Source organism: Physeter macrocephalus, chromosome 17 (assembly GCF_002837175.3).
Source record: "Physeter macrocephalus isolate SW-GA chromosome 17, ASM283717v5, whole genome shotgun sequence".
NCBI classification, from domain to species: Eukaryota; Metazoa; Chordata; class Mammalia; order Artiodactyla; family Physeteridae; genus Physeter; species Physeter macrocephalus.
Genome location: NC_041230.1, coordinates 11,538,620 through 11,551,855, shown reverse-complemented (window position 1 = coordinate 11,551,855; position 13,236 = coordinate 11,538,620). Strand labels below are relative to the sequence as shown.

Genomic DNA, 13,236 nt, shown 5'->3' with positions numbered 1-13,236 from the left:
TTTTTTTGTGGTACGCGGGCCTCTCACCACTGTGGCCTCTCCCGTTGCGGAGCACAGGCTCCGGACGCGCAGGCCCAGTGGCCATGGCCCACGGGCCCAGCCGCTCCGCGGCACATGGGATCCTCCCGGACAGGGGCACGAACCCGCGACCCCTGCATCGGCAGGCGGACTCTCAACCACTGCGCCACTAGGGAAGCCCCTGGCCAAACTTTTAAATGGTCACTTTTCCTGTCTCTCAAGTAGTCTTTACATCTGGGGAACACGCAACACAGTGAGGGGCTTTCATTTTCCGTACAACTGGAGGACTGTGAGATAGGAATTGGGAAAAGATAACTGTATGATGCTCCCACTATCGATGTGAACTGTAGCGAGTTGTTTTGGAACAAGGAACATAAAACTGTAGAGGACTTGGATTTTGCCTTGCTTAAAATCATCTGGGTCCTGCATCCCCTGGAAGGTGCTCATGGATCCCAGTTTCAAGACCATCACTACAGAGCACAAGAGTCAGACAAGTATGAGTCTAATGCCAGGCCCTGCCAAGTCTTAGCTGTGCCACCAGGGAAAAATCACCTCCCCATTCCGAACTTCTCAGTTTTAGGTTTCAAAAATAATTTTCCCACAGGATCAATGATCATGAAGGGTACTGAAACAGCTCAAACTCCAAAGCACTGGCTTTGTGGTTGACATATAACCCTATCTTACAAAGATAGGGAAACTGAGGCACACTGTGACTTGCCCAAGGCCACAAAGCTGGGAAGCCAGGGTTTGAACCTGAGAGGTTCTGGCTCCAGAATCTGACCTTCAGCCAAGTCTCCTACCTTGTCTCCTCCTAAACCAAGGAGCATCTCATTCACAGACAAGATGGAATTGGACCCAAGTCCTCTGTATAGGATCCAACTGGCATCATCCCATCCAGGTCCTTTTGGGGGTTAAGGGATGGGTTCAGGGAATGTACTCTGCTAAGTACTAAAGCTATGATGGTGGTTAAGTCTCATTTCCCTACCTGCTTTATCCTAAGGGGCTGTTAGGAGGCCTAAATAAAGTCACCTAGGGACTTCCCTGGTGGCGCAGTGGTTAAGAATCCGCCTGCCAATGCAGGGGACACGGGTTCGAGCCCTGGTCCTGGAAGATCCCACATGCTGCGGAGCAACTAAGCCCGTGTGCCACAGCTACTGAAGCCAGTGCGCCTAGACCCCGTGCTCCGCAAGGAGAAGCCACGGCAATGAGAAGCCAGCGAACCACAACGAAGAGTAACCCCTGCTCTCCACAGCTAGCGAAAAACCCACGCGCAGCAACGAAGACCCAACGCAGCCAAAAATAAATAAATAATAAATAAATAAATAAATAAAAATGGGCTGTTTTTTTCATCACACTCACCAGTCAGAGACACAAATCTCAATCTTTCCGCTGTCCAGGAGTTCCGGCCAGAAACCCTCCTTCTCCAGGTCCAACACTTGCTTCTTGTGATACCCTCTAGGAAAGAGGGAGAAAGGTCACTGAGGACGAGGCAAGTACTCAACAAGCGCCCTTGGGTAAGAGGGACATTCACCTGTAGGCAGACAGGAAGCTGGTCAGCATATAGGCACTAGGTATGACCTCCAAGTTTTCCTCCTCGGCCGCCCAGTCGTCTTCACTGCTCAGCACCGTCCATTTCAGGAAACCTTCTGTTAAATGAAAACGGTTTTTCCCCAAGTTCCTTGCCATCCCACCCGCCCAGGGATAGGTCCCCTGGGGTTTCCCGTGGGGACCTGCAGCTCCCGCTCCTCCCTTGGGACCCAGTTCCACCCCGCCCACGGAGTCCAAGCGCCCCCCGCGTCCGGCCCCTCCCACCTGCTCCCCTGAGGAGGACCCCTTTCCTGGGCTCCCCACCTTCGCGCCTGGGGTTCCGGAGGAGGTTGCGTCCTATGGGTCGGAGCTCGCAGAAGCGGCCCAGGACGCAGGGCCTGGGGTCGTCGGCGGCGGGCAGGCAGGTGCGGAGGACGGGCGACAGGGCGGCGTGGTCTCGGTCCAGGATGCTCAGCCACAGGGCCCGGCAGTCCACCAGGTCGCGCCAGCGCCGGCACACCCGGCGGCAGCGCCCGAGCAGCACGTGAGGGGGCACGTGGCTCAGCACCATCTCGAGCAGCTCCGTGGGCAGCTGGCCCAGACCCAGCGGCTCCTCGGGTTCCGGCTCCAGCGCGGAAACACCGACCAGCCAGTTCTTGGAAGCTGAGGCACCCATGGTCTCCTCACCAGGCTCGGCTGCCACTGTGGGAGAGCCAGTGTCAAAATGTCAGGGACCTGCAGCCATGACAGCCCCGCCCCTGCCAGCCACACCCCAAGACTGTCACCCCCCCAGAGCCCGTCAGCTGTCTCCCCAACCTCACCACCCCCAGCCCCATCCTCAAGGCCGCAGACTCCCAACCCGTCCTTGCCGGCGGACCACTGCAGCCCCCTGCAGCCAACCCCCTCTGTGGCCTCACTGACCCCTTGGAGTCCTACCCTGCATCTCGGCCAGTGCTCCTGGAAGGCTGGCCTTCACCTTGTTTCATGTGCCCCCATCTCTAAGTCTGCCCTTTTTATAGGCCTGCCCCTCCCTAATACCCAGCACCACCCACACCCCTGCCCCTCCCCCTGCCCCACCTTACCTGTCTCCCCAGTCTCTGCCTTCCCCTCCCTTCTCACTGTCGTGCCCCCTCCTCCCTTCACCTTGCACCAATTTACAAGCCAGCCCTTCTCAACCCCCCACCCCACCATATTCTCTAGATACCCCCTCCATCGGACTGTATTTGGACTGGGGGGTTAATATGGAACTGAATGCCACACGGAAGACGTTGTCAGACATTTATCAATACAAATATTCTAGAAATTATATGAAGTTCCTACAATTTGAAATATCCTGTTATGCGGTCAGTCATAATTCTAGTTATTATCTTAAAATGTTGTATGTCACAGAAACAGCCAAATTTCCTTGACAATTGCATTGTAATCGGCCTTCAACCATGCTTTTTAAGTCTGTCATTCATAGACAGTTATTGCCTTACTCTGATGTTTTTACAAACATGCTTGTAGATGACTTGCTTTTACACTACAAAACTAAATTAGACTTGGTAGCAAAGGGACTTCCACTTTGCATGATGGTTATTTCAGAAATGACTCTCTTATTTATTTTTATTTATTTATTTTTGGCTGCGTTGGGTCTTCCACTGCTGCACGCAGGCTTTCTCTAGTTGCCGCGAGTGGGGGCTACTCTTTGTAGCGGTGCGTGTGCTTCTCATTGTGGTGGCTTCTCTTGTGGAGCACGGCTCCAGGCGGGTGGGTTTCAGTAGTTGTGGAGCTCCGGCTTAGTTGCTCTGCGGCACGTGGGATCTTCCCGGGCCAGGCATGGAACCCGTGTCCCCTGCACTGGCAGGCGGATTCTTAACTACTGCGCCACCAGGGAAGTCCCAGGAATGATTTTTTTTTTTTTAAATTTTGACTGCTGCCTCATACTCATTCTGTGTTTTAGGAGGGAAAATGGAAAGTCCTTATTAAAAAGAAGTATCTCTTTTCTCCAGTCAGACTTAGACCAGAATTTTTCTGAACATGACCTAGGACAAGAAAAGAACAAAGAAGAAGAGTGGCTTGATATGAGAATTCAGCTGTTGAGCTCCCTGGAAAGCAGGAGTCATGTGGAAGATGTGAATTTTGCCACGTGCTGGGTTAGTTTGTTCGTTTCTCCTTCCATCCGTCCATCCATCCATCCATCCATCCATCCCTTACTCTATAGAGATGTTAGAAGCAGAGATCACAATCTCAAATGCCTTCAGAGTATGAATGAGGTTTAAAGACTATGAAAGATGGGAATTTGGGTGAGCTGGAGAGCACAGGTCCCATCTTAAAGAGGTGGCCACTATTCAGCCTTAGCATTTTCTAAGGAGGAGTACAAGTCCAGTGTGAATTGAATTCAGTCCAGTGTGAACTGAATTTTCAAGAGAATCAGGAAACCCAGTGTTTTATAAAAAAATCTTCCAACTTTTAAATGACATCAACTCTCTGAAAGTTTTAAAATCACTGTGCTGAATGGATCTGCATTCTGAATTTGACCAGCATTTCAGGACATCCAAAGCTCCACTGTCCTTCTGAAGTTTAGAGAGGAGTGAGGAGATCAGAAGTGATTATGCTACAAAGCATATATATTCTATATTTTGCAATAACCTATAATGGAAAAGAATCTGAAAAAGAATCTATATCTATATATCCGTCTCTGAATCACTTGGCTGTATGCCTGAAACTAACACAATATTGTAAATCAACTATAGTTCAATAAAAAAGGAACAGAAAGTTAATAATCATAGCTATAATAAAGAAAAATATCCTGAATTTAAAAACAAGTTTTTCTTCTGTGGCAGATTCTAATTTCCCAGTCTTTCCCCCACCAGAAGCAACTTCTATTACCAGTTCTTATGTATGTTCCTAGATATATCCTGTATGCACATATATATTTTTGAAAACCACCACAACAATAAAGGGGAATGTAATATAAACATGGTTTTACATTTTATTTTTTCCATTTATGTGTCTTGGATATTATTTTTTTTTTTTTTTTTTTTTTTTGTGGTACGCGGGCCTTCCTCTGTTGTGGCCTCTCCCGTTGCGGAGCACAGGCTCCGGACGCGCAGGCTCAGCGGCCATGGCTCACGGGCCCAGCCGCTCCGCGGCACGCGGGATCCTCCCGAACCGGGGCACGAACCCGCGTCCCCTGCATCGGCAGGCGGACTCTCAACCACTGCGCCACCAGGGAAGCCCCTAAAAAGGAGGTATTTTGATCCCACCACACAAATATGGTTTAGATATGATAAAACAAAACAAAACAAAACTTAGTGTCTATTGAAGCCCAATTTGCCGATACTCCAGCATGTACATTCTTTACCCCGTTGGGCATCTGAGAAAACGGTTTTATGGGGAAAACAATATTTTTGAAACTTTCACCCATGATGGTTCAAAGGAAACATATTACATTATTGGCAGGCCTTATTGACATACTTAAAAAAAATTGTGGGACTTCCCTGGTGGTTCAGTGGTAAAGAATCCGCCTTACAATGCAGGGAATACAGGTTCTATCCCTGGTTGGGGAACTAAGATCCCACATGCCGTGGGGCAGCTAAACCCGCGTGCCACAACTATTGAGCTCACGCACCTCAACTAGAGCCCGCGAGCCACAAAGTACAGAGCCCACACACCCAGGAGCCTGCGCACCACAACTAGAGAAGAGAAAACCCACATGCCACAACTAGAGAGAAACCCGCGCACCGCAATGAAGAGCCCGCGTGCTGCAGCGAAAGATCCCACACGCCTCAACGAAGATCCTGTGTGCCACAACTAAGACCCAATGCAGCCAAAAATACATTAAAAGATAAATAAATAAAATAAATAATAAATAAATCTTTAAAAAAATTGGGATCTACTTTTACAAAGAGCTCCCAGGAGGTGGAAAAGATCATGGATTATAACCCAGGGATTTTGCTTATTGGAAAGGACATCAAATAAAAGATTCTTTGCAGCCACGATGGAAAGAAACTTTTCAGATATTATTAACTAATCCATGCACAGCCAAACTGAGAGACATTAATTCAAGGATTCACATCTCTCATTCTCCACCTGAATGGACTTTGACGGCTGTTTCTAGCACCTGACTTCAACTAAGACAGGCGTCACCAAGTTAGGAAGAGAAGATGACAACAGCAGTAGCAGACAGCTGACCCAAGAGTCTGGGCCAGGCCTGAAAGACCCATCCTACCAGTTCAAATGTACTGTTACCAAAAGTCTGTCTTGAAATCAAAATTAAAAGTTATTTTTTAATTTCTAGCCATGTTTTTACCCCAAAACCCTTTAGTAATGCTATCACAAAGTATTACTACTGGGGGCAATTTAACTGATCATTGGATTTGTCATTAAACTCCTCGGTCAATGCGGCCAATAGAAGCCCCTCATAATTCTCATCATTGACTTTTCAGATGTTCCTATAATCTACAAAAAGTTTCCCCATCAGCATATAGCTCCAAGTTTACTACATTCAATTAATTTATACAATTCTGAAGTTTCTGGGATGAGACTGTGATGTTGCAAAAGCAAGTAGCTCTTGATTTTAAAAACTGCTTTGCAGGGGGAAGTGTGCTAGAATCCAGACAATGTTGTACTTTCATATCAGATGAGTCCTCTAATATAATCATCTAATGACTCTCATACAAAATAAAAATTTCTACATTGAAGAACCCACTTTCTAGTCTAAATGAAATCTTTGGTAAATGGCTCAGTTTTGGGCATTCATGGCTTAAATCTCCACTCTGACTTTGTTACTGTTATTGGTTCTGGCGATTGTGTTCTATATCATTTATAGAGTAATAATCTCTTGTACATCTCAGTGTATATATATTCAAAACTCCAACGAAAATAATGATGTCTAAATGACTTGAAACTATTGATCATGTCTATTGTTCTATATAAAAGTGCATGCACAATGCACATACAGGGTAAAATTGGCATAAGTCCTATTGGAACTGACTGATAAAATTGACTATCAGTCCTTGTGAAGCATTCTATTAGCATAACCCCTAAAAGGAAAGGAAGAACTGGGCTGTTAAGACTGGCAGCAAAGGACATGATGGATCCAGGACAGGTAAGTAACCACCATGGCATCAGAGGCCAAATATTTGATCACCTAATGCTTTCTATCAGAACATTAATGATCAAAAGCGGGAACATGATGAAATAAAATCTATATTTTGAGGCAGGAAAAGAAAAAATTAAACATAAAATTGTCTCTGTGGTTTTTTAGTCCTCCTGCCTCCCTAATGTGGGGGTGTGTATCTGCATTACACACAACCAGAGCTCCCCGAAGTGCCTGCTCAACTGAAAGATCAATTTTTTTTCTTCTGATGCTGGTAATGTAACTTTCTAAAAAATAGCATTCTTTCCCAGCTCTGTAGGGGGAATGCAAGCAGAGTAGCTGCTTGCTTTGTACATTCTTACTTGGACTAGGTACCCTTGGCGAACTTTATGTAAAATATCAGTATGTTACATTGATGTGTAATGCTTTGTCTAGAAAATGTATACGACTGTGCCTTTGACTTCTAAAAGGCAGAAGAGTTCTCAGAGCTTTGTGAGAATCTGCTTCCTGGGTTATAATCCTCAGTTTGGCTTTTTTGCATTTTCATCTACAGGTGCAATTAATTGGAGCTCTCTTACCTGTGGGAGTGACAACATGGTACTATCACATTGGAAAATTGTTTGGCAGCACCTACTAGAGATGAATATATACCTGCACCATGACATGTATTCATCTAAAACAATAAAAGAGCCAGTTATTTTACCAGGAAAACAAGGTTATTCAGAAGCAGCGAAGAATTGCAGTTTGGGATATGAAAACATGGTGAACCACATGCAAGTCCTCTAAAGCAAAGGAGAGGGAATTCTTTTATAGAGGAGAGGGCATGTTTGGAGGGACTGTTATAAACAAAAAGTCCATCGGAGGAAAGGAGATGTTCTAAGTATAGAGGCTTTTTCATTGGCTGAGTTGTGACAGTCTCTCATTGGCCGAGCTGTTGCCAGGCAAGGAGAAAATCTTTCTTCCTCCTGCTGGCTGTAGTAAAGTAGTGTCACTTCCTGCCAGAGATGCAAGGTAGGTCTCTTCCTTATGGGATCTGACATGGAGGGGTACCTGTGTGACAGCTCTCCTTTCTGGCCTCCCGACTCCATTTTATTTATTTATTTATTTTTAAAATGTATTACTTACTGATTTTGGCTGCGCCGGGTCTTAGTTGCAGCATATGGGATCTTTAATGGTGGCATGCACGCTCTTAGCTGCAGTATGCACGTGGGATATAGTTCCCTGACCATTGGGAGCGCAGAGTCTTACCCACTGGACTGCCAGGGAAGTTCCCCTGACTCCAATTTAGCGAGGTTTCTCTTTGTTAATTTTCACATGCACAGTTGTACTCCCAGGTATGAGAAATGTGTGCACATAAAGATAGATACTAGAGGACTTCCCTAGTGGTGCAGTGTTAAGAATCCACCTGCCAATGCAGGGGACATGGGTTTGATCCTTAGTTGGGGAAGATCGCACATGCCGCAGAGCAACTAAGCCCGTGCACAGCAACTACTGAGCCTGTGCTCTAGAGCCCTCAAGCCACAACTACTGAGCCTGTGTGCCACAACTACTGAAGCCCGTGCACCTAGAGCCCGTGCTCTGCAACAAGAGAAGCCACTGCAATGAGAAGCCCAAGCACCGCAACGAAGAGTAGACCCTGCTCGCCACAACTAGAGAAAGCCTGCCAAAGCCAGACCCAAAGCAGCCAAAAATAAATAAATTTTTTTTAAAAAAGGATAGATACTAGAATGTTCACTGCAGCTTTATTGATCAGAGACTCAAACCAGAAACGAACCAATGTCCACCCACAGCAGATGAATAAATCAAGAGTATTCAGCAAAGAGAAGAAACAAGCTACAGCCACTTGCAAAAACATGGATGGACTTTAGACGCCTAAGGTTAAGGGAAATAAACCAATGCAAAGGAGCAAGTGCCATGTGATTCTGTTTAATATACCTCAGGAAAGATGCCATCAGTGATGCTAAAAGTCAGGATAGCAGTTACCCTGAAGGCACAAGAGGCTGTGTGTGATTTCTCAGTCAGTGGCTGTTTATAGATGGGCTCTGGTTACACTTCTCTGTGTGCACATTATACTTCAATAAAAACTTAAAATACAAACATTAAAAAAAGTGAGCTTGTTTCAAAGTTAAAAAAATTTAAATTCCATAAATGATCCAGCAATCTGGCTTCTGGATAAATACCCAAAAGAATTGAAAGCAGAGTCTTGAAGAGTTATTATTACACCCATATTCACATAAATATTCGCAACAGCCATAGGTGGAAGTAACCCACGTGTCCCTTAACAGATAACTGGATAAACAGAATGTGGTGTTTAGACACAGTGGAATATGATTCAGCCTCAGAAAGGAAAGAAATTCTGATAATGCTGCAACATGGACTTTGAGGACATTATGCTAAGAGAAATAAGCCAGACACAAAAAGACAAAAATTGTATGATTCCACCTATAGGAGGTTCCTAGAATAGGGAAATTCATTGAGACCAGGTAGAATGGTGGTTGCTGGGGGTTGAGGTGGAGGGAATGCAGAGTTATTGATTAATGGGTCCAGAGTTTCCACTGTACAAGGTGAAAAGAGTTCTGGAGATGGGTTGCACAACAATGTGAATGTACTTAACATTATTAAACTCGAAAATGGTTAAGATGGTTAAATTTGACATTTTACAATTTAAGAATATTTTTTATTAAAAAATTTTAAAAATTCGATTTACAAAATCTTAAGGTGGCTCAGAATAAATCCAACAAAAGATATGCAATATTTTATGAAAAAAATTTATAAAACTTTATTGAAGGGCATTAAAAAAGAGTTAAGTATTGACACACAAGAGGGCAAGATCTCCAGGTAACAATATGGACTAATCCAAAAGCACATCCTCAGGGCAAACATGAAGATGTGGGTTTGCGAGTACAATATATGATTTCCATAAAACTTAAGAACACATAAAAAAATGCTATATAATAATTGTGGGACAAACATATGTAGAAAAACGAGAACGTAACCCAAAGCGTGTGCCTTCCCAGGACAGTGGTTGGGGGTGGGGAGTGGCATTGGAGGGAGGGGGCAGATATAGAGTGTTTGGTTTGTCCCAGCTAAGGTCTGAGACGTGGCAGTCTCGGCTTCAGAACTGATGCTAACAGTTCCTCTAGGCTCCATGCCAAGTTCAGGGACTGCTGGTGGAGAAGGACCTGGGGCTCAGGGCACCTGCCTCCACCTGCTTCCCAAGAGCCAGCTCCTGGCTGAGACTGGTTCCCTCCAGTCACGGCCCTGATCAGATGCCCCGCACAGCAGGTTAGAGGCGGGCTCAGGAGTCTCCTCCCTGTGGCCCGAGGTTCAGCTGTGTGACTTTGGGCAGCCTGCTGTCCTCCCCAAGCTTTTTTTTCTCATTTTGTAAACTGGGATGGTAGCAAGGCCTACATCAAGGGGGAGTTGAGAAGAGTTGATGAAACAGTGCTCCTAAGATGAGCAGCAAAGTGCCTGGGATGGGAGAGGGCACTGTTATTACTGATGTTATTATCATTATGCTCCCTGGGTGAAAAGGTCAAGAAAGGTTGGCCGTCATCCAAGGCGAATCCCCATAGCCCTTGACCTCCCCACCCCATGCAGAGACAGAGTCCTCATCAGAAGTGTACTTCTCCAGGGAAATGGCAACCGCATTCTCACTAACACCAACCTCTCCAAGGGGGGGGTGCAGTCCTGGGGTCCAGACCCCTCTGAGCTGGGCGAGTCACTTGCCTTCTATCAGAAGCTCAATTTCTTCCTGAATTTTCTGTGGGCAGTCACATTTGTTCCCAGGAGTGGACAACAATTTCCAGACGTGGCCCATAACTGTCACCACTCTGCAGCCCCATGCAGAAGAATCTAGACCCTCGACTGGACCCAGGAGATCCCAGGATGCCAGGGAGCTACAAGCCATTGATTATTGAGATGGCCCAGCCAATGGGCCCAGCTCCTGGAAGGCACGGTCAGGTAGTTTTGCAAGGACAGTCAACGACTAGGACAGACGGACCCGCACAATCACACCGGAGTTGGGCAGATAGTCTCCATAATGTTCAGACAAGAACTCCATGTCCTGGACCCAGTGTTCACAAGACACAAAGCGGATGCCTTTCTTGAAGTTGGAGAACGCATGGTTGACCTGTAGGAAGGAAAAGAGGTAAGTCTCACTGTGCCTTCAAAAACTGAGTTGGGGGCCTTCTGACAGGTGGTATTTTCCATAGATGGCTGCGACAATGTCTCCACAGGTACTTCTAGTTCCACATGTACTTCTAGGATCACGACACTCCTCTTCCAGGGGTGGAGTCTACTTCCTATCCCCTTGAGTCTGGAGGGGTTTCCTTGTAACCGAGTGTGGTGGAAGTGGTGCTGAGTGACTTTTGCTAAGTGACTTCCAAGGCTGGGTCAGAAAGGCAATGCAGCTCCTGCTGGTTTCTCCAGAAGCCTCGTGGTGGAACCCTGAGCCACCAAGAAGCAGTCTGACTGCCCTGAAGCCACCATGCTGTGAGGAAGCCCAAACTAGACCAAGCAGAGAGATCCCACGGCCAAGCTCTGAGACTAAACCAAGAGCTGCTTGGCCAGCCACCAGCTGCTGTACACACACTCACACCCCACCCTGCCCTTCAGCTCCTGCCAGTGTCTAATGCAACCACATGAGAGACCAGAGCCAGAAACTCCCAGCAGAGCCCTACTCGTAGAAACCACGAGAGGTGAGAAAATGACTGCTGTTCATATCAAGCCACTAAATTTGGGGGCAACTTGTTATGCAACAATAGTTCATCATAGGCTCCACCATCCTTTCCCCTCACCCCTCTCAGAGACTCACCTCAAAGGAGACGCTGTTTCTCCACTGCCGAATGGGCATAGGCACAGAAGAGAAATGATCCAGGACGGACTGGTTGGCATCTGGAAGTTGGATAATTAGATGATATATATTGTCAGTGCCTTGTTGGCCGGTCCACCTATGGGAGAAGGGAGAGCTTGAAGGCTGGACTTGCCACTCCACCTCTTTGGATGTCTGCCTGCTTCACCTGAATGGCCTGTGCATGTATGCAAATCTAAAATGTGGTCCCTAGGACAAGCAGCATCAGTGTCACTTGGCAGCTTGGACCCTGCGTATACCCAGTGAACCCATCTGCACTAAACACAAGCTCCCCAGCTTCTCTGCATGCACATTCGTTTCAGAAATAATGACCTAGAGCCGTGCACTTCAAGGTACCTCCTCCCATAGGCTTGTCCAAACGTATGGTCTTTGCTCTCTGCTTCTGGGATGTAATCTCTGGACCCTTGGAATGTTATGTGTGACAGGACTAACCTTGCTTTCCTGGGGACCTTGGGTCATACTGGACAGCCTGCAAATATGATTTGGTGGGGACTGTCCACGTCCACATAGGTAGTCTATAATGGGGGCAAGCCACTCTACACTCCCAATGCGACCAACAATGTGATTTAGGATGACTCACGCAATCAGTTGACCCGGAGGCTGAGGTGAAACATATGATAAAGCCCCTATAAACTCAGGTGAGCTTCCCTGGTTGGCAATATTCCATGCGTACTGTCGCCATTGGAGGCCAGGACAGTCAGGTGTCCTGACCCCACAGGGAGAGAGAGGGCAATGGAAGTCCGGTGTTGGATACTTCCCCTGGATGCTGCCCTGTGACCTTCTCCTTGGCTGATTTTAATTTGTATCTTTTCCCTGTAATAAACTAATTGTATAAGAGTTTTCATTCAGTTCTATGTCTTTCTAGTCAGTTACTGAGCCTGAGGGTGGCTTTGGGAATGCCCCTATCTGGCAGTTGGAAGGTGGTCTTGACATTGTGGTGGTCATTAACTTTGTAGTTGGCTCTAAACTTCTCACAGATGTTGATGCCTGGCGCTCTCATTTCAGACACTCCTATTTAATTGGTATGGAGTGTGATCCAGGCATTGGGAGTTTTAAATATTTCTGGGTGATGTATGGCAAAACTGGGGAGTCACTGATTATTACAATCAACTGGTACACCGTTGCTCAAAGCCACACAAACAGGCTACAAGAGTTGGATAAAGGATTAAGTTAAAAACAGAAGTTGATTGTAAATACATCTTCTAATGAGACGGATTTGCAGAGGCGGCAGTTTATGGTGCCTCGATGGAAAGTAAATTTGGGAGACTTCCCTGGCGGTCCAGTGGTTAGGACTCCACGCTTCCACTGACTGCAGGGGGCACGGGTTCCATACCTGGTCAAGGAACTAGGATGTTTATGTTTTGGCGTGGAGCGGCCAAAAAATTTAAAAAAAAAAAAAAATAGGGACTTCCCTGGTGGTCCAGTGGTTAAGACTCTACACTCCCAAATGCAGGGGGCCTGGGTTCAATCCCTGGTCAGGGAACTAGACCCCGGATGCCGCAACTAAATATCCTGCACGCAGCAACGAAGATCCTGTGTGCTGCAACTAAGACCTGGCACAGCCAAATAAATAAATATCTAATGAATAAATAAATAAATAAATAAACAAGCACCTGGGTTTCATCCCTCATTATCAGATTGGGCAGAGAATGTACCATTAAAAAAAAAAAGTTGGGCTTCCCTGGTGGCGCAGTGGTTGCGCGTCCGCCTGCCGATGCAGGGGAACCGGGTTCGC

At 46.6% G+C, this 13,236-nt stretch overlaps 2 protein-coding genes across 2 annotated transcripts in view; both read right to left on the bottom strand.

Moving 5' to 3' along the window:
* Nucleotides 1-2,221, bottom strand: part of LOC102975371 (F-box only protein 27-like) — an 8,547-nt gene extending 6,326 nt beyond the window's left edge. The window contains exons 1-3 of the mRNA XM_007114593.2: nt 1,870-2,221; nt 1,550-1,664; nt 1,378-1,473 (exon numbers count right to left, since the gene is read on the bottom strand). Coding sequence (XP_007114655.2) covers nt 1,378-1,473; nt 1,550-1,664; nt 1,870-2,221 — 563 coding nt within the window. The remainder of the gene's footprint in view (nt 1-1,377; nt 1,474-1,549; nt 1,665-1,869) is intronic.
* An 8,395-nt stretch (nt 2,222-10,616) lies between these two features.
* FBXO27 (F-box protein 27) overlaps nt 10,617-13,236 on the bottom strand; it is a 4,377-nt gene continuing 1,757 nt past the window's right edge. Inside the window, exons 4-5 of the mRNA XM_007114594.2 lie at nt 11,445-11,580; nt 10,617-10,760 (exon numbers count right to left, since the gene is read on the bottom strand). Of these exons, the coding sequence (XP_007114656.2) occupies nt 10,617-10,760; nt 11,445-11,580 (280 nt within the window). The remainder of the gene's footprint in view (nt 10,761-11,444; nt 11,581-13,236) is intronic.